Source organism: Jaculus jaculus, chromosome 2 (genome assembly GCF_020740685.1).
Source record: "Jaculus jaculus isolate mJacJac1 chromosome 2, mJacJac1.mat.Y.cur, whole genome shotgun sequence".
Taxonomy (NCBI): domain Eukaryota; kingdom Metazoa; phylum Chordata; class Mammalia; order Rodentia; family Dipodidae; genus Jaculus; species Jaculus jaculus.
The window spans coordinates 158,602,098-158,623,974 of record NC_059103.1 but is presented as its reverse complement, the minus strand read 5'-3'; the positions used below and the strand labels follow the sequence as shown (position 1 = coordinate 158,623,974).

General features: G+C 38.3%; 1 protein-coding gene across 2 annotated transcripts in view; it reads left to right on the top strand.

The window, feature by feature from the left end:
• The window catches only part of Mmp16 (matrix metallopeptidase 16), a 306,078-nt gene that overhangs the window by 160,895 nt on the left and 123,306 nt on the right, over positions 1 to 21,877 (top strand). Inside the window, exon 3 of one of the 2 annotated variants that reach the window (XM_004656918.2) lies at positions 13,802 to 13,924. The exons of the other annotated variant lie outside the window; for it this stretch is intronic. Coding sequence (XP_004656975.1) covers positions 13,802 to 13,924 — 123 coding nt within the window. The remainder of the gene's footprint in view (positions 1 to 13,801; positions 13,925 to 21,877) is intronic. 2 annotated transcript variants of the gene reach the window in all.

The following is a 21,877-nucleotide window of genomic DNA, read 5'->3' as shown; positions in this document are numbered from 1 at the left end:
ACTGTCAACTTTATTCACATAATTTTAGCAACAGAATTTCAACAGGAAGGAACATATAAAGATTCAATGTAGATGCATATTGAAGCTATTATGAGAAAAAATAGTGAGTGACAGAGCTGCTGCAGAGAGTATGTGGTACATACGTTATTCCAATGGTAAAGTACTTAGTTTCACATTGACCACAGTGGAAAAAACATATACGTACTTATATATATGTGTGTGTGTGTCTGTGTATATATGCATATGTGTGTATACATACATACATACGTACATACATACATGCACACATGCATACATACAACGGAAAGTATGAAACAATGCAGATGTGAGATCTTGTTTGGGGTGTTATGGGAAGTTTCTGAGACTCAGTACCATCTTATTAACTCTTCACTGGCAACAGTTCCCCAAATATGACAAATCACATGTTTTTCATTTGAAAGTCCTTGCCTTCATTCTCTTAGTAACCAAAAGGCTGTTCTTACCCTATAAAATTTGCTAATTTACTGATTGTCAATTATTCTTTCATTCATTGACTCAACAAGTATCCTTCCACTAAATGGTTTATGAAAGTGACAAAAATATAACCTGTTTTTAAAGATAACTGGGTTGTGGTCAAAGCTACATATGTAAAGTGTTATAACACAGTCTAACAATAAGCTTTGTGTATTATAGAGCAGAATTATTTCTGGGCAGAAAAGGAGGAAGTGATTAATTTTTTTTTCCAGCAGAAGGAAAACCATGTGTGTCTTTAGAATTTTTGACACTCACAAAGTGAACCTCCTTCTGTTAGATTGATGATCATACATCAACCTTTACAACAAGGAAGACAAGCACAGTTTTTTCTCTCTACTTACCCAAATAAAGGAACTGGATGTCACAGGCCACATGCAGCCCAGAGGAGCTGTAGTGCTCAGATCTTTTGACATCTGGCCTGGGAAGCTTACCTGCTGGGTACCTCAAAAAATAACATAGTTTTATTTTAAAACTTGATATTTCTAGACCCAGACATAATTCTTATATGTCAAGCTGATTTAAAATATAATTGTGAAATTGTATTTTGCCTTGTAATGCTTATATAAAAATGTTTTTCTACATCACCAAGAAGGAAAAGCACATGGTACAGGCTTTAAGATTGAAATTCAGGTTAGTTTTGGTAAAATAATAATAATAATAATTTATTATTAAATAAATAACAACATGTTGGAAAACAAAATAAATAACAACATGTTGGAAAACAAAATCAATAACATAGTACATTCTGTAGTAGTTAAAAATTTATTACCAATATTGGGACTCGAATGTCAATATTTTATATATCTATTATCTTGAAACTTTGTAAATATCTATACAGAGAGCAATATCATACTCACTTCATTGTTTTGATACAGGGTCTCCCTCTCTCTGAGGTTGACCAGGAACTCAATCTGTAGCCCCAGGCTTGCACTGAACTCATGGATATCCTCCTACTTCAGCCTTCTGAGTGCTTGATTTAATGGCCTACACCATGCCCAACTCTCAAAATTTTATTTTAAACCATAAAATTCATATTGTCCTAAATAAATATGGTTTTACATTAATAAGGAAAATCCTAGATCTGTGTTTTGTTGCTGTGGGTTGAACAAACCTTCAGTGAATTTGTACTATTCATACCAATATTTTACAAAGTGTTCTGGACAACTTCTGCTTGTCTAAAACTGTTGTCTCTTGGGTCATTTTCTTGCAAAAGAGACATAATTTAAAAAATACAAATAGATTGAAGATATGGGAACAAATTGCATTGCTTGAATGTCTAGCTTGGATAGTGTCAAAAAAAATAATGAGGATGTATTTTAGGCTTCTTGGGGCTACAAGAGAGAAAATAGTCTTATATCAAGCAGAATCTGTTATTCTCAATCCTGAGAAATCAGTCATTTGAAAGACTCAAACTTGTAGGTTTGATTTCCTACAACAGCCAAAGAAATAATTTTGTCAGGAGATAACTAAAGTAGAATTTCTGCAGGCTTCATTGGGATTCATTTCTGTGGAAGGGTTCTGAAGATTATTTTTTTGCTGTTGACTGACAGGAGGATGTGAAAAATATGCTACAGTGCAGAGGACATGCATGATTTTTAGAAAGAAGATGGCTCAGATTCCAAACCAATAATAATAATAATAATAATAATAATAAACATATCAATGCATATGGGCTAAAATAGCATTTCTGTGATTAAAGAATTTCAGTGTAAATTCAGTTACCTATGTAAAAGTTTTGTTGCTTTGGGTAATTTAATTTATTTTTTTTATTTTAATTTTCTGTATGTTTATTTTAGCAGAACAACTTATTTCAGTTTTGGGCTACATTTTTTATTTTGGTATTTGAATAGGCAATGATAGGCAAAAGTGTTTCCTTTTTTCTTTTTTTACATTTACAGTTATTTCTAGGTGAAATCACAAAAACATTGTTAAGCCCTTTCTTGTTTTCCTCATCTCCTCCAGTGCTGTGTTTGGACTCCATGCTCATATACATACCAAGTGGAAATCATGTGGCTTTGCTTTCCTGCTGCCATTAGTTTTACTGCCATCATGACTATTACAGTGCTATGGATCAGGTTACTTGGATCAAATAGTATACTCTTTTTGCAATGTTTTAATGTCCACAATCATGCTATTGAAATAATGTTTTGTGCCCTCAAGTGAATGTGTGATTATAATCCATGCTGATAGTGTGCTCTACTATTTTATATAGTCAAACTGGTAGGTCTGAAGTGTCTGGGGTCATGATGCATGTCTGTAACCCCAGCACTTAGGAGGCAGTGGCAGGAGAATCAACACAAGTTTGAGACTAGCCTGATTCATAAAGCAAATTCTAGGAGAGTCTGGGCTCTACAGTGAAAGCCTGTCTCAATAAATGAATAAACAAACAAACAAACACTGACATGGTGGTACACACCTTTAATACCAGCACTTGGGAGGCAGAGGTAGGAGGATCAATGTGAGTTCAAGGCCAGCCTGAGACCACATATTAAATTCCAGGTCAGCCTGGACTAGAGTGAAACCCTACTTTGAAAAAACAAAAAATAAACATACAAATAGCAACAGATGATGTCTTTCAACTTTTTACTGATGGTTTTCATTCAAGGATATAATATACTCTGATCACAGTGCCCTCTCAATACCTTTGCTTGTCTCTAGTCCTTCACTCACTTCCCTTCCACTAAAGCCCTTCTTCCTTCCAACATGCCTATCTTCTGCTTGAAAACATTTTTCTCATTCTCCACCATCCTTGATATAATGTTTATCTGAAACTTACAAAATGAAATATGAACAACAGATGCAGGAATAGTGGTGTATACCTATACTCTTAGACTTTAAGAGACTGAAGCACAAAAACTGAGAGTTTGAGTTCAGCCTGGGCAACATAGTGAGATCATGTCTCAAAACAGCAAAAATAAAAACTATGCTCTATACATTAAAAGAACAAAAATTGTGTCCCAGTATTAAAATACTGCTTTATTATTTGTACATGTTATAAACTCTTTTCTAATTTAACATGCCTAAATATCATTTACTTATTTACTTTTATTCATTTCTGTTTTCTTATGACAACATCTCACCAGGGTGGGGGACTCCAACCGACATGCTATGTAGTGGAATCTAGCCTTGAAGTCCTCTTCCTCTTTCTTCTACTTCCTAAGCTGGAATTGTAAGGGTCTGAGAATCTCTGAAGAAAGATCCCAGACTCAAATACTATGTAAAAGCAAAGAGCATTTGTTCTACAGAATCAGCCAGCATGCAGGGGTCAATCATTCATACAACATGGCCACCCTGAGAGGAGCATGCAGGCCCCTTTTAAGCACAGTTAGGGGAATTTTAGGAGGGTTAGGTCATCTTCTAAAGTGATTGGCTAAGCAAGCAGCAGTTACATTTATACACCTTTGATTGGCTGTGGCCCAGATTTTACCATCCTTGGACATGTTTGGAGATGTTTTAAAGTCTTTGCAGGAACTGACTCAGCCCTGGAGCCTGCTATCTCAGGTAAATCCTTTTTTTTTTTTTTTTTTTTTTTTTTTTTGGTCATAGTCCAGAGATATTGCAGGAACTGACTCATACCCCCGAGTGGCTATCTTTCCCGGCCACACATCGGGGTCACTATTGATTACCAGCTCTTTGTTCATGGTTTTTCCCAGAAATCTTGCCTGGCTCTCTGGGAAACTGAAACTTAGGCCAAGCTATAAACTGGAGCAAATTTGATCTTCTCATTACCCCCTTGAGACAGGTTCCATATCAAATCCTTGAGAGGGGTCTAGGAGTTGATATTGGGACTTTTTAATACCATCAGCTGAGTGGTGGATACACATTCTTTGACAAACTTTATGAAATGAGGGTGAGCAGCAACAGCATCAGGGGCCCTGCCACCACTGAAAGGAGGGTGGTGAGTAAGGGGACCAATTACAAAAGGATTCATACCAATTTTCAGATTTTTGCCTCTTTTTCTCTATCTTGTAATCTTTTCTGTATTAGAGACATTGATTCTTTGATGATTCCAGAATGGTTAGCATAAACACAGCATTGTTTTCTTAGGGCTAGACATAGTCTGCATTGTTGGAGGAATAGGAGGTCTTGTCCCTGCCTGTTCTGAAGGATAACTTCGGCTAGTGAAGACAAGGAAGTCTCAAGATGTGAGACAGACTTTTCTAGCTCTAATAAATCAGCATCTATCACTAGGCTTGGGACCTTGTCATTTTTGTCTTGGAGAACTAGGGCCGAGGTGCCCACTCCAGTGGCCCCGGCAACGCTGAGTCCTAGCAGGGTGGGGACTAGGACTGCAGTGACTGCCACACATTTTAATATTCCACTCAGCAGTGGGGAGAGTTGAGTCTCCATGTCTTCACCTGAATAATAAAATATATTAGGAGTTATCTGGACCAACACACAGAATCCATCACTGTGGTTGAGAGTTCAAGTATGAACACAAGGAGTCAACCCAGTTGAGCAGGCCCACCAGGCATCATCTGGAGTGATGAGGTACATCTCCTGATTTGGGGCTTTTTGGGCGGTGTGGCATAGGTGTCTATGAGTATGAGGGGACAGGTTTCCGTCGCCCTGTAATTCAGAGTCCATTCACTTCAACCAGGTCCAAGTTAACCTCCCGACGCCCAGGCGATGCCAGCAGCAGGCCCCGTTATCCTCAGAGGTGGCATAACTCCCAAGGATGGCTATTCCCTTATAATAGGGGGCTTTGCATCTAAGCAGAACCAGCAGTCATCAGTGAGTTCAGACCTACAGTTATTTATCACTTGATAGGTGGCCTGGAATAAGTGCCAAGGTCCAAATCGGGCTTGGGGCTCCTGACTTGGGGTAGGACTCCTGGATGGGATATGAGTCACCCTAGGCTTATTTGTTCGGTTGGGCCTTTCAGTAGTCATGGCCTCCTGCTCCCGAGGTGACACTTTAATGGGTGGCAGGACCGGGTTGTGGCACTTCAGGCCTGAATTTTATCTTTTAAGTTAGTAGCTGAATAGTGAATAATATCTCAAAATCACTATTTGGTTTATAGAGCCATAGTTCCCATGTGTTTCCTGCTCCCCCGTTGTTTTTTTTTTTTTTTTTAACCTTTTAGGATAAATTTAACAGCAATTGGATTACAGGTACTAAAATTGCATGGTCCACAGAGACCCATTGAATAGAGTCTAGGCTTCAGTCCATATCCCCAACCTGGTGAGTCTTACCCTGGACTCCATTTAACTATAATGAGGTTATTCTTAACTGGGGGATCCCAAGAGATTGTTCCTATTGACACACAGACCCAGCTGGCACAAAAGAATGATTCCACACCCCCACATTTGTTTTTCTGAGACTGGGATCTCCTGGCCCCCCAGGCAGACATAGAAGGGGGTGTGTCACACCATGTTGCACCCACTTGGGTGGTAGCAATTTTGGAGTTCAGTATAGATATCTCAATCCCAATCAGTCAGTGTGCACAAGTCAAATGTTATGTCAGGGAACCAAGTTCCAATAGGGGCTGAATGGGACATGGAATTAACAATTGTCCCTGTAAGTATGCTAGTAACCACCCATGTGAGGTTATATGGCTCATGAAGGTTGGGCCCAGTCGTGCCAAACCCATAGCAGAGATTAAGATCAGTATTTGTAAAGCCTTAGCTTTAGTGGGTTCAGTGGGTGGGGCTGAATCTTCCATCCTTCTGAAGATGAGTGGTCAGGAGGCCTTTCCCATGGGTGCTGCAACTGTTGAGTGGTCTCTTGTCCCACAGGTTTGATGTGGGAGTGATGTATTCAGGTTCTGAGTCTGTCAACCTTCACGGCTGTGGGTGTGGTCAAGATTACCATATGAGGGCCTTTCCAGTGTCTTGTGATTGTGTCTATTAATTCAAACTTCATCACCTTGTTCAAAGCAACAGGGGTTAGGAAAGGGAGCTGACTAATACATTTGGTATATATCTAGCCAAATCTGTTTTGGGACCTTATGGAGAGCTAGTTGGGATTCCAGGAACTTCTGATGCTCAAATTCTGCAAGGATCTCAGGTTGAAGGTTAGGCAGAAGGGGGAGGGGCCTCCCATATAGTATCTCAAAGGGAGTTAGGCCTAGGGTATATGGGGTGTTTCTAGTCTTACACGGGACATAAGGAAGGATGGATACCAAGTCCCTACCAGTTTCTAGGGTTAATTTAGTTAAGGTGTCCTTTAAGGTTCGATTCATTCTGTGTACCTGGCCTGAAGTCTGGGATGTTAGGCACAATGAAGTTTCCAGTCTCTCCTCACAATCATAACAAGTGACTGAGATATGAAGGCAAGTCTATTATCAGATCCCAACAATGAAGGCAATCCATACCTGGGGATATTTTCTTCTAGCACCTTCTTAGCCACTATGGTGGCAGTCTCTTTCTTGGTGGGGAATGCCTCCACCCAGCCTGAAAAGGTCTCTACAAGAACTAAAAGGTACTTGTATCCATATAAACCCAGTTTGACTTCGATGTAATCTATTTCCCAGTTTGCCCCTGGTCTCTGTCCACATAGCCAGTTTCCTGGGGCCCTTTGTCTTATAGTCAAGCAATTTACTGTCTTACAGGTAGGGCAGTGGGAAATTGTCTCTTTTACTAAGGCCCCTGGGTGAAAAGTTTTGTAGTTAGCATTTCTCAGTAGCTCCTTATTTCTAAGACCCAGATGGGTATTTTGATGAATCTGATAAATGAGCAGTTTAGCAAATTCTGAAGGGAGAATTATTTGGCCCTCAGCTATATGGAGCCATCCTCCTTTTCAAAGGAGTCTTCAGCATTTGGTTAGGCCCTCTTTATCTTTCAAGCTGTAATGTGGGGTTGGAGGGAGCCCTGGTGGAACCATAGCCACCAAGGCCATGGCTGTGCAGTCTAGCACAGCCTCTTTTGCAGCCTTATCAGCCAGTCTGTTTCCCTTTGCTCTTTTATCTTCCCTGTTTTGATGGCCCGAGCAATGGATGATGGCCGTCTTGGGGGGCAGCCATATTGCCTCTAATAGGGATAGGATCTCATCTTCATTTTTGATGGTTTTTCCTTCCACTGTGAGCAGCCCTCTTTCCTTATAGATGAGCCCATGAACATGAGCCATGGCAAAGGCATATTGGCTGTCTGTAAAGATATTTGCAATTTTGTCTTTGGCCACTATAAGGGCCTGAGTCAGGAGGGCAACTAGTTCGGCCCTCTGAGCGGACATCTGGGTGGTAGGGCAGAGACCCATACTTCAGAGTCAAGAGTTACTACCACACTGCCCGCCTACCTGACTCCATCTTGCATGTAACTGCTCCCATCTGTGAAGTAGTCCACCTCTGATTTTGGCCAGGCCAGAGGATGTCTGTTAGGTCTGGCCTCACATTTTGGACTTGGTTCAACACTATTGAGCAGTCATGTGTAATGCCCTGGTCTGGATCTGGCAGTAAAGTGTCCAGATTGAGGGCTGACATAGTGTGGTATCGGATGTAGGGTGGGTTCAGAAACAGAAACTGGTAATGTACCTGTCAGTTATTAGAGAACCATCAATCTGGAGGATTCTTGAGAATCCCTTGGATGGCATGTGGGGTAATTATGATCGTTTCCTGTCCCATAGTAATCTTGTCTGCATCCTTAACCAGCAATGCAGAGGCCACCATGATGTGCAGGCAGGCTAACCATCCTTGTGTGGATCCAGCATTTTGGACAGATAGGCTACTGGTCTTTTTCAAGGGCCTAGAGTTGGAGTCAGCACTCCATTAGCTATGCCTTTGTTTTCACTCACATACAGGTAGAAAGGCTTATAGATGCTTGTAGGGCCAGTGCTGAGGCCTTAAGGAGTGCCTCCTTTAGCCAGTAGAAGGCTCTGTCTATCTCTGGAGTCCAGTCCAAGGCATTCTCCTGCCCCCTTGTGGCCTCATTAAGAGGCTTAGCAATTTCTGTGAATCCTAGCACCCAGAGTCTACAGAACCCATCGAGCCCAAGAACTCACAAATTTGTTAACTCACAAACTTGTTATTAATATTAATATTAATAAATTAATACTAAATCTTTCAACTAAAACAAAAATGTAGTCTATAGGAAGTAAAGCTTTTTAAAACTTGTTGAATATGCTAATGACACTTAAAGTGTATAATAATAATAATTCCTCTGGTAGCTACAGAGGAATGATTGGCACAGTCTTAGATTCTTATTCTGAAGGGTAAATGCAGATAGTTATTGAACTTTGCTTTTCACTGAAGTTCATGGTACCATAACCCATTTTTCCTGTGTCTTCTTATGTTTGTCATTTTAACTTTGCTCTTTTAGACTTGAGATTTCCATGTGTGCCCATGCAAGCAGCTAATGAGTTCATGGAGAAAATAGCTCTCAATATTTTGAGCCCTATGTAAATATTCTTTTAACATTTCTCTTGTGATTATTGGATCTAAATCCTTGAGTACAAACAGAGCCTAAGGGTATCTGATGTAAGAACAAGAAAGATATATAACATTACTAGAACTGGGCTAGAAATCTGTCTCAGTGGTAAAAGGTGCTTTTTTGCAAAGCTTGCTGCCCAGGATTTAAGTCGAAGCCACTTGGTCAAGTATCTGATGCCAGTTTGCAGTGATAAGAGGCCCTGGTGTGCCCACTCCACACACACATATCCATATGTGCATAATCAATCAATCAATCAATCAATCAATTAATTAATAATTGTGTGTTGGAGGCATATCTCAATGGCTAAAGGCTTGAAGTACCTGATGGCCCAGATTAGATTCCCCAGTACCCACATAAAGCCAGATGCACAGAGTGGTACATGTATCTGAAGTTCATTTGCAAGCAGAGAGATGGAGAGAAGAGAGACAGACACAGAGAGAATGAGCACATCAGGGCTGCCAGCCACTGCAAAGGAACTCCAGACACAGGCACCCCCTTATGCATCTGGCTTACATGGGTTCTGGGGTATCAAACCTGGGTTCTTTGGCTTCACAGGCAAGCAAAACTGCTAAACCATCTCTCTAGCCCTGACTCTTTAAAAGAAATATTAGTCATTTGAGAGAGAGAGGGGCGGGGAAAGAACAGAGATAGAGGAAGAGAGAGAGAATGGGCACACCAGGGCCTTTAGCCGCTGCAAATGAACTCCACCTTCATGCAGCCCCTTGAGCACATGTGCAACATTGCTTGCATATGTCAGTATGTCTGTCTTATGCAGGACCTGGAGATTTGAATATGAATTATTAAGCCTCATAGGCAAGTGCCTTAACTGCTAAGCCATTTCTCCAGCCCTAATTGATCTGTTAAAATAACTCAGTAAGGGTGTCAACATTATCACCCCTTTAGAAATGAAGAATGAGAGGCACCAAAAAAAAAAAAAAAAAAAAAAAGCCTGAATGTCACAGGGCCAGTAAGTCAGTAGAAAGAGGGTAAAGTCTGGTCCCCAGGAGCTCTGTATTAAAGTTTTATTCCTCTCAAGGACCTCTTGTTTATTATTTTTCTTTTAAAATTAATTTATTAAGACAATAATGATCTGCCCTACTTATAAAGTTACTATGTAGTGATTTCCAGCTCAGCATGGGCTACAATGAGACCCTACCTCAAAAAAATTTTACCTGATTTCCTATTCTTTTAAATCAGTATAATAAATCAGTATTACATTTATGAAAGTTGATTCTATATAGTATAACTTGAAATTTGATAATTATAAATGCCTTTCTCATTTTTTTTCATGCTATTCCCACACCCCTTCCATAAATCTTAGCTTTGGAATATTAACTGAAAATTCTTTCATTGCTGAAATGAGTATCAACTGTGAGTGAAGTGTTGATATGCTGAAAAAATACCTGGTTGATACTTGGGTACTAGGGATCTGAACTCAGGTTCACATATTTGCAGAGCAAGTACTTTACCCCCTGAGCTATCACCCCAGCCCAACATAGTTGTTTTTTTTTTTTTTAACCATCTTTCACTGAGAATTTCTTATTTTGTGTATACTATCAATATAGTTGGTAATTTTGTATTGTTTAGGGAAAGATTATTTTTAAAAAATCTTGTACATGTCCATATAGTTGCAATAGTTTCTTTTACTTTTTTTTGGGGTGGGGGAGGGATAGGGTCTCACTATAGCCAAGACTGACTTGGAACTCAATTCTACAATCCTATGCTGGCCCTGAATTCATAGCTATTCTACCTCTGCCTTCTGAGTGCTGGGTTTAAAGGCATGCACCACCATGCCCAGCTTTCCACATATTTAATCTGCTGATAGTTGGATCTACTGTACACAGCTGTAGATCACAAGAATTAGGTAGAGCGATTAGCATAACTTTCCATCCTTCATGCTTTACTTTTGAACTTAGCATAGCAATGAGGGGCTGTTGTCTGGTTTGTGTTTCCCATAGCTTCATACCTCTCAGCATGTATGGAGTGAATGAATCAGACTGAAATGAGTAAGTACAGAAAGTTACATCATAAGAAATTTTATGTATTGGATGGGCAAAGTATATCCTGAGACATGCATTATGAGTTCAGCAATGATATTCCCTAATACAGAAACTTAACTTATTTTAGTGAGGAAGTTTCTGCTGAATCTAACATGTGCATGATTTAAGATTGAAGTTTATGTTAATGAATTTTATTTTTAAATTATTTCTTCCTTTTTAATTCTATGTATATTAAAGTTGTTTAAGGAAAAGATATCTCTTTTTTCCCAAAATACATCTCATCTTGATAATAGGTAGACTTACTTTGTTAAGTTTTATCCAACTGTCTGCTTCTAAATCATTTCTCCCATCATTCCTTGGTACGGTTACACGTTTTCCATCACTGAGAGTAAGTTCAGCTCACATTAAACAGTTATATCAATATTTCATGATTATATATATTCTATTTCCAAGTGTTTTCAGTGTGACAACTATAGATAACTACCTTAGGATAATTATAAGTTTTGAGAACATCATTGATGAAATACCCATATATATGAACACTTAAGACATAGTAGATAAATCTGTAATGCTTTGTATTTATTAGTCAAATTTGGATCAAGATAAACCTATGCAATAATAATAATAACCATTTTCATTTAAAAAAAAATACAAAGTATGTTAGGTATGATGGAAAAAACCTGTAATTGCAGCACTTAAGAGACAGAAGCAGGAGCATTACATGTTCCAGGCCAGTCAGCTCTCTGCTCTGCATCCTGAGTTCCAATAGTAATGTTCTAGCTCAAAGCATGCACACACACATACACACACACATGTTTTTGTCCATGCAATCAATTAACATTTCCTGTGTATCACTTAAATGTCAGGAATTGTGAATAATACTGTGTATATGTCGACTCTTGACTTGGGGGTTTTACATTCTAGTGCATTTAGGAAAGCGCCATGAGTCTAACTTAAACACATGAAGTCTCATTTCTTACTTGCAGAGATATCAGCTTTAGAATGTTGGAAATGAGGATAGATTTTTAGGGATTAGCATTGTAACTCACTGTGTCTAACTGGGAGACGTTAATACAGGCAAAGAGTGATTTTCTTTGCTTTTTAAACTAGTAAGTTATGTGTTATATCTCATAACTCACATGTCTATGTTACTCTGGGCATAAAGAAATAACAGAAACTCTTATTGTTTCTTGGAAAACTTCCATCTTTCTTGGACAGTAATGTGGAAGTAGGGAGTGATGCTAGGAGGGGTTACTTGACAGGCAACTTGAGGGGCAAAACCCAAGGGGTGAAAAGCTCATGGGGGAAGGGAAGATTCACATAAGGCTGGCATCAATCAATACCCTAGATATCTGCCCCCCCCCGGATATAAATATATAACCCATAATAAGAAGGAGGGGAGAAATGCCCCTGATAAAGGGCCCCTGGAGAGGGTAAAGAAAGTCTAACCCTAAAACCATGGATGCTGGTCTGTAATTCCAAGTGCCAGAGCTGGTTTATACCCTACAGCAAGCTGTTGGTTGGCCAGATCTATGAGGGCCTCTAAACAATGAAGTACTTGATTACCTGACTGAGCTAAACAGAAACACCCTACGGCTGCAGACACCACAGTCTGGGGACACAGAATGCTGAGACTTAGAAGGAAATCAGCTGTTTGCTCATGACCCTTCACAGTGCTATAAAGTGTTATGAAAGATGCTGGGGGATAAAGCCACCAACAGCAATAACAAACAAGGGATCCTGAAAGGTATGAGAATTACCTGTCAGATAAGATGTACATACCTGTGCAATAATGACACACAGCCTATGCAGGTAATAAACATCTCTGATTGGATAAGAGACCTGCTCAGTAGTAGAGAACTCATACCTGGTACTGGGAACCAGATAAGAATCAGTCATGCACTCCAGACAGAAGATCTCTCTAGTCTTTGGCCAAGAAGAGTGTCCATACCCATTAATAAGTCAACTAACAAAGCTTATCCCATTTTATGCAAACTGCTCTCACTCTTAATTGGAGAATCTTTTTTGTTTGTTTGTTTTTACAAGTGTCAGGGAAAATGGAGGAGAACCTACGTTCATCAATATGTCACATAAAGATAGCTAACTGCTGCCTAGAATGACTTGGGCCACCTCTAGCACATTTCACAGCATCAGGGAGACATAACAGAGGAAGCAGCAATTTAAACATGATGCTCTCACTACAGTCCTGACAGCCTACTCCACAGACATGGTGACAGACACTGAGGTCACCCATAACTCATCAAAGCAGAAAATCAGAGGATGTGTAGCTCACCACTAGAGTACACTTAACAATACACGCTCCGGGGATCAGGGAACATTGAGGAAGAGGGGACAGAAAGATTGTAAGCACTACAGGGTAGGGAGGAGTATTCTGTGTATCCTTCACACAGTAACTGACTGAGTCATTCATAACCCCATGGTGAATCCCAGCAACCGCACTGAAAAGGGCCCTTGGTGGAATGAGGGCAGGGAAGAGGGGATATAAGAGAATAACACAATAGGAGTGGAATTGGACTAACATGCAATTTGCTCATATAGTAAAGTTCATTATTAAGAAAAAATGATACCTTAGTGTCATTTCATGACAGCATGAGGGAATATATATATATATATATATCTAAGTAAATTCTCTTTAGATGTTATAAGGCATGTCTGTCTACAGTTATGTCATACTGCATTATAAAAAAAGAAACTTATCTAAAGGGCATGATTTGCAATGATGGATTCTTGACCTTCCCATACATATATCTATTTAGGTTCAAATTTTAAGAAAATGAACATGTTTCGTTTACTTTATGGTTTCCATTTTCATCACTACTGCCTCACATTAACCTTCTAATTGATTTCCTTGGGAATTTATGAGTTCGAGTTGATTGTAATTGATAACTGTTGCTTGTTCAGCTGGATGAAGAAGCCTCGTTGTGGTGTGCCTGACCAAACAAGAGGCAGCTCCAGACTGAACATCCGCCGGAAGCGGTACGCGCTCACCGGGCAGAAGTGGCAGCACAAGCACGTCACCTACAGGTACGGCGGCGGGCGCCCACCCCGCCTTGCGCGTGTGCACCGTGTCCGCTCCGACCCGGGCGATCCGACCCTGTCACAGAGAACTTAAGAGTGAAATGAGGAATGCGGTGTTGGTCAGGGAACACTGTGCGCATTCTTCCACATGCTTGGTCTCGTTTGCATTCTGCAACCCCACTTCCCCCAAGTCAAAAATGGATGCTAGGTTTCAGAGGGACTGCAAGATAAGTGTGTCAGCACTATCTATCTGATACATATTCGTAACCAAAAAACATTAAATAATAAGATATATAAACATTTGCCTTTTGTGCATAGTTTTTGAAGTCGTCACTAAACTGTTACTAGCACCCTAGCCATTTTACTTTTCATCCTTGAATAATATTGGAGGAGATCATTGCTTTCCTGTATCATCTTCAAGGATTAAAAAAAAAAAAAAACAAATGTGACTTCCCACCTAAAATGACACTTACTGTTCATAGAAATGCTCATGTCCATTTATGCATTGAACTACTCTTGCCTTTAGTCCCCAGTGAACAAAGAACTGTGTGAGGCCCTGAGGACACGGAATACAATAAACACAGGAGACCTATTTGTCCACATGGAGCACATAGCTACATGGAGAAGTTAAACCATTACATAAATGTGATGGATGCCTATTATGGAAAGAAATTAATGAGGTACAAGAGGCATATAAACCTGGATCATCCAACACATTCTAGAAAATTGGGGGTCTCCTGAAGGAAATGTTCTTTTAACCAATGCCCTTAGGAATAAAGCTTGCTCAGTCAATGTGCAGAGGATGAAAGGCACTTCAGGAAGCAGATACAAAGAACCGGCTCTATCAAATTGTATGATTATTAGAGAATTTTAGACTTCTTACTATTTGTATAAATAATAGAATTTTATAATTTTTACTAATTTATACAAATGAGCCTTCATGAAATATGAAATATAATAATTCTACTTTTGATTTTCTATATGTAGCTAGAGTATGCCATTTGAATTTATTTTGAGTATTTAGACAGTAAATACTTTTTAGGATTACTTTATATGCCTTCCCTATCCTCCCACATACCATGTAATTTATTATTTTACTGAGATTGTGTCATGTTTTCTGAAGAAAAACTATCAACAGCAAAGTAACCTCAAACTATGGAGTTGATATTCACAATCATTTAAATTCATTCATGGAATTTTTTGGTTTCACACACTTGTTTTTTTGTTTATTTCTATAAGCTATGCTATATGTTCAAAAAGAGTAAAGGATTATACCAGGAAATTAATATGGAATTGAGTGTTTATATTTCCCCAGTCATAGCCTAATATCTAATGAGTCTTTTATCTCTAATGAACTTAGTTATCAAATAGTACTTAGTGATAGGCAAATTAAGATACTTATCAAAAAGTATTTCTACATGTTAATGAAAAACTATTTACATAAATGTCCTTTCTGTCAATGTAGCAAAGAGAAGGCCTTATCCAGGTAAGATAATAAAAAGAAATAAAAGTGAATATTGAGATGTGGTTTATTGACTCAGAGTTTATTTAATGTAATACTCAGAAAATCTAAAAGAAACCCCAGATAGTTAAAATATAATTAAATAGGGCTTGAGAGATGGCTTAGCAGTTTTGTTGCTTGCCTGTGGAGCTTAATAACTGATGTTTGAATCTTCAGGTCCCACATAAGCCAGGTGCACAGTGAAGCAAATATGCCATACTACACATGAATGCAAGGGGCTCTCATGAGTCTGGAGTTCGTTTGCAGCAGCTGGAGGCCCTAGTGTGTCCATTCTCTTTCTCTCTCCCTCTTTCTCTCTCTCTTTCTCTTTCAAAATAAATAAGAAAATTTAAAAATTTGAAGAAAGAAATAAAATAATACAAAGGTTGGGAGATGGCTAACTTGGTAAAGTGTTTTCTTTTTAATCATAAGGACCTCATTGAGGTCCCTAGAACCCATGTAAAAATGCTCAGTTGGGCTAGGCATGGTGGCATGCCTTTAATCCCAGCACTTGGGAGGCCAAGATAGGAGGGTTGTCATGACTTCAAGGCCAACATGAAAGTACATAGTGAATTCCAGGTCAGCCTGGGCTATAGTGGGACCCTACCTCAAAAATTCCAAAACAAAACAAAGAAAATGCTGGGTTGGGTGATATACATGTCAAATCTGTATAATCCAAGCACTGATAAGGCAGAGACAAGAACGTTCTTTTTTTTAATTTATTTTTAAATTTTTATTTTTTTATTTGAGAGTGACAGAGAGAGAGAGAGGCAGATAGAGAGAGAGAGAATGGGTGTGTCAGGGCTTCCAGCCACTGCAAATGAACTGCAGACGTGCGCCCCCTTGTGCATCTGGATAACGTGGGTCCTGGAGATTCTAGCCTGGAACCAGGGTCCTTAGGCTTCACAGGCAAGTGCTTAACCACTAAGCCATCTCACCAGCCCAAAAAAGTTCTTTACTAACCAACCAGTCAAAGCTTAACTGGTGAAATCCATGCCAATGAGAGAACTGGTCTCATAAAACCATTTTCCTAGTGATGACTCTTGAAACAGTCATCTGGTCTTTGCATGCACAGGAATAAGTTTCAAGGAGCAAGACTGACTGTGGTAGTTTGACTACAGTGTCCCCATAAACTTAAGTGTTCTGAATGTTAAGTTCCTAGCTGATGGAAATCTGGGGATTAATGCCTCTTGGAGGCAGTGTATTGTTGGGGGTGGGTTTATAGGTACTATAGCCAGTTTCTCCTTGCCAGTGTTTGACACACTCTCCTGTTGCAATTGTCCACATTCTGTTGGCCAAGGGGTGGTGTCCACCCTCTGCTCATGCCATTGTTTTCCCCTTGAGTCTGTTAGCCTAAATAAACCCCCTTTTTTCCCAAAAGCTGCTTGTGGTGAGGTTATTTCTGCCATAATATGAACCGGACTGCAACTGTAAAGTTGGTACCAAGGAGTGGTGTCAATTGATGTTAGACAAATGACTGTGTGGTTTTGGCCTTTTGGAGCTGATTTTCAAGAGGAATGTGGATGGATTTGAAAACTTGAACTAAGAGATGCTTTGTATTGCTGTAAGTATGGATTGATGGATTATTGTGGTCAGAGTTGAAAGACCTGAATGCAGTAAGAACTATGAACTTTGAGGCTTGGCTTGTGAAGGTGAGAAAGAACTTTGCCTGGACTGGGATAGAAGCAATTTGTATGAGAAGCTTTCTGTTCTGCTCATGTCCTGAGAAGTTGTGCAGGGTTGCTTTGCATAAAACAGACTGACGTGTACAGAGGGATATGACACAGAAAGAAATCTTTAAGCTGAAACTGCTGCCTGGTCAGCTGCAATTGTATGAGAGATTACAGCCATTGAGATTGGGCCATCTGACCTGCATTGGGACAACAGAAAGAATGCAGTTTTTTGAAGGGACCTCAATGCTCAAGGAATGTTCTGTTCTTCAATGTCTGCCTTATGCACCCTGGATTAAAAAATTGACACCCTACTTGGTATTGTAGAGTATAACAAATACAAGAAAGAGAGGGTCATTGAATTTGCAACACTGTCTTGTATTTTGGAAATGGTCATGGGCACTGTGAAGCAGGTTTGCTGGATGCCTGCACGGAGACCCACTGGAGCTGTGAGGATGAAGTGTGGGATGCAGTGGATACCCAGTGGAGATGCTAGGACAACTAGAGATGGCTGCTAAGGAAAGTTGCTGGTCCCAGATGAAGCTTTCCAGAACTGAGTAGTTTAGGTGGAGGGGCAGAATTGGAATTCCAGAGATTTGTCAGTGTTTAGAATTGGTGGACTTGGAGACTTGTCATTAACTAGAGATTTTGGACTTGGAGGTACAGAGTTTGATGTTTGCCCTGTTTTAAATCTTGTATCAGTTGAATATTTCTTTGCTAAGCAGAATGCCATCTTTTGCAGTGTGAATGTTTGTTCTGTGCCATTATGAGTTTTGGGGGGATTTTTACTTTTTTTGTTTATTTTATTTTATTTTATTTATTTATTTGAGAGCAACAGAGAGAAAGAGAGAGAGAGAGAATGGGAGCGCCAGGGCCTCTACCTACTGCAAATGAACTGCATATGCATGCACCACTTTATGCATCTGGATAACGTGGGTCCTAGGGAATTAAACTTTGAACCGGGGTCCTTAGGCTTCACAGGCAAGCACTTAACTACTAAGCTATCTCTCCAGCCCAGATTTTTACTTTTTAATGTTATGGCTCAGTTAAAAGAATTTGGGTTATGGGGCTATTTTGATCATTATTAGAATTGATTAAAAACTATGGGGACTATTAAAGTTAGATGAATGTGCTGTATTTTATACCATGTGTATGGTTATCAGTTTACGGGATGCAGGGGTGGAATGTGGTGGTTTGATTCAGGTGTCCCACATATATATAGGTGTTTTGAATTCTAGGTTCCCAGCTAATGGAGATTTAGGAATTAAGACCTCTTGGAGGCAGTGTATTGTTGGGGGCAGGCTTACAGGTTTTATAGCCAGTTTCCCCTTGCCAGTGTTTGGCACACTCTCCTGTCGCCAGGGGGTGATGACCACCCTCTGCAAATGTCATCGTTTTCTCCTGCTGTGATGGAGCTCAAGTCTATAAGCCAAAATAAACCCTTTTCACCAAAAACTGCTTTTGGTTGGTGATTTCTGCCAACAGTGTGAACCTGACTACCACACTGCCCATTTTACAATAAGACAGGAAAGTTTTATAACAGATTTCCAAAGCTTTCTCAACATGGCTATTCCATTTTGTACGATGATAAACAATATGAGAAAACTCCTATCCCTACAATCTCTAGTATTTAGTTTTGTTGGTGTTTTGATCTTAGGTATTTTAATAGTGGTAAAAGTTTTTCATTTGTTTACTCACTTGAAGCATTTGTATTAAGATAGTTGATTGAGTTTTCAATTCCTCAATGAAGTAAAATTTTGAGCATCTTTCTAAATGTCTATTGTTCATTAGCGTAGACACTTTGTTGAGGTTTCTATTCAGATCTTTTGAATAAAATTAGTATTCTTGTGTTAAGACTTTTGGAATATGTTATACATTTTAGGCTTTTGTCAATATTCTTTATAATTTCTTCTAGCACATGGCCTATCCTGACATTATCTTTACAATATCTTTTTATGAGCAGAAATTTTAATTCTGATAAAGTCTAAGTTACTTTCCTTCCTGTATTGAGCTTTAAATTTCATCTAAAGTAATAGCCAAGAAATCATCATCAAAGCCAAGGTTATTTAAATTTTTCTTTGTGTTATCATCTAGAAATTTAATAGTTTTCTACTAAATCCAGTCTCAGTTACTTCTGAAGTAAGGCATGCCATTACCCACATTACTTCTTCTACATTCATTTAGATGGATAACCAATTTTTCCAATGCCATTGCTAAAAAGCCCATCATGATTTCTGTTTTTTGTTTGTTTGTTTTTTGTTGTTGTTCATTGTTTTGTCCTTGTGCTTCATCACAGATCAGTGTTGTTCAGTTTCTTTGCTCTATTCCATTGGGCAAAATGTCAGCCCTTTGGCCCACATCCCATTGTTTTGATGATTGACTTTGGAACAAATCACTAAGTCAAGTAGTTTCCATTGCCTATCATCATTTGAATATTGTTTTAATTATATGGAGTTTCTTGTCTTTCAATATAAACATCAAAATTAAGTCATTCATATTTGTAAATAATTTGCTGTGATTTTTTTTAATTTTTTTAAAAATTTATTTATTTGAGAGCGACAGACAGAGAGAGAAAGGGGGGGGAGAGAATGGGTGCGCCAGGGCTTCCAGCCACTGCAAACGAACTCCAGATGCGTGCGCCCCCTTGTGCATCTGGCTAACGTGGGACCTGGGGAACCGAGCCTTGAACCGGGGTCCTTAGGCTTCACAGGCAAGCGCTTAACCACTAAGCCATCTCTCCAGCCCTTGCTGTGATTTTGATATTACATTATATCTACAAATTATGTTAGGAAGATCTAAGATCTTAACCAGATTGATATTTCCTATTCTTAAACATGCATATCTTCCTACTTATCTTTCTTCAACCATCAGCATTTTATCATTTGTATCATATTGGTCTTTTATGTGATAATATATAGTTATTACCAAGTGGTTCATTTTGAAGATAGTTTAAATATTAATGTGTTTTTTTTATAAAATTTTGATTATAATTTGTGGAATATAGAAAAAGAATTATATAATGATTTCCATTATTGTATTTTCATTAATATACCCCATTACTGTATCTGAATTTCTAACATTAAGAATTCTAATTTTAAGGAAGTGTCTTAAATTTTCTTGTCAGCCAACTGTGTTGATAAAATTTTCTTACTTTTCCTTTAAGAAAGTTATTTTTCTCTTGCTTCACTTTGCAATGGAAAATTAACTTTATACTAAATTCTAGGTTGGTGATGTTATTATTTAAACTTATTAAATGTTGCATAGTATTTTTCTTATTTTTATTTATTTATTTTTTTTTGAAGAGAAGTCTGACTAGAATTGTTTCCTTATTCTTCTACAGGTATGATCCCCCTCCCACATCCTTCTGGCCTCTTGAAGTGTTTTCTACTTGTGTGTATTGTTCATTTGATCATGATCTGATTGTTATATGCCTAAACTTAATTTTTCCCTTTCTTTTTCCCATGGGTGAGGGTTGGGAGTTTGAAGCTTGTTTCATGTTCTCTGAAATTTGTAGCTGTGCTTTGTTATCTTTCATTAATCTTGGGATATTCTCAGCCATTACTACTTGTGCTCTTTGCTTTCTTGTGATATTCTCATTCATCAGTTATCTCATGGTCCTTGGATTGTTTGTTCAATTTTATTCCTATGCATTCTTGGCATTTCAGTTTTTAAAGATACTAATGACTCATCTTCAAGCTGATGGAGTCTTTCCTTTCTAGTACCCACTGTATTGATGAGCACAGCAAAGACATCTTGCATGTGTTTTATGAATTTTATGATGATATATTATTTTTACCTCCCTTAGAGCTTCTATCACTTTGCTTATATTACCCTTATATTTTCATGATGCCCACTTTTCTGTTAGAACTCATCATATTGATCTATAATTTTAAATACTAAATTTGACAATTACAGTTTCTCCTGTATCTGAATTTGATAGAGGTTGCTTTGTCTTTTCAGAATGAGTTTCCTCTAGAGAAGGTATAGCCAGAGACAGTTCTTTTGGCTGAAGGCTTTATTTTCACTTGCCTTTTAACATTCAAGGAGTAAATAACTAAAACTTGTCTGTTGGTCTAGAAAATTGTAACTATTTATTGAAAACATAGAAAAGACCTAAACATGAACATAAGGATATATTTTAGTGTCAATTGAAAACTTGATGGTAAAATACAACCTTAATGGTTTCAAAATTCATTGCAATTATAACCAAAATCTCAGTAAGTATTTTTTTGCTTGTATAGTATAACAAACTTAAATATATATATATATATATATATATATATATATATATATATATATATATATATATATATATATATATATATATATAGAGTGAATACCAAGGAAAACCTCAAGGTGTTTCCAACCAACTAGACAGAAGAACCCTCTTTAAATTAATACTATTTAAGATAATTTGTGTTCTTATTATGGAGATAAATAAGAAGTGGTACAGTGAGAAGATTCCAGAAGTGTTCTCATACATATAGACAACATTGAGGTATGACAGAGTAGGTCTTCTTTACATCAGTGGAGAGATAAAGGATTATTTATTTACAGAATTATTTCCCAATAATTGATTATTCATGTAGAAAAAAATGGAACTAATTTCATACTCCTAACCTATCCCACCTACCAAAAAAAAAAAAAACAAAAAAAACAAAAAAAAAAAAAACTAAGGAAGTACTAACTGATTTAAGGTATATAATCAACTATAGGATTATAATGCTTACATAATACCATACATTCATGGTCATTTTTGAATGAATTCATATCATTTCAGAAAGTAAC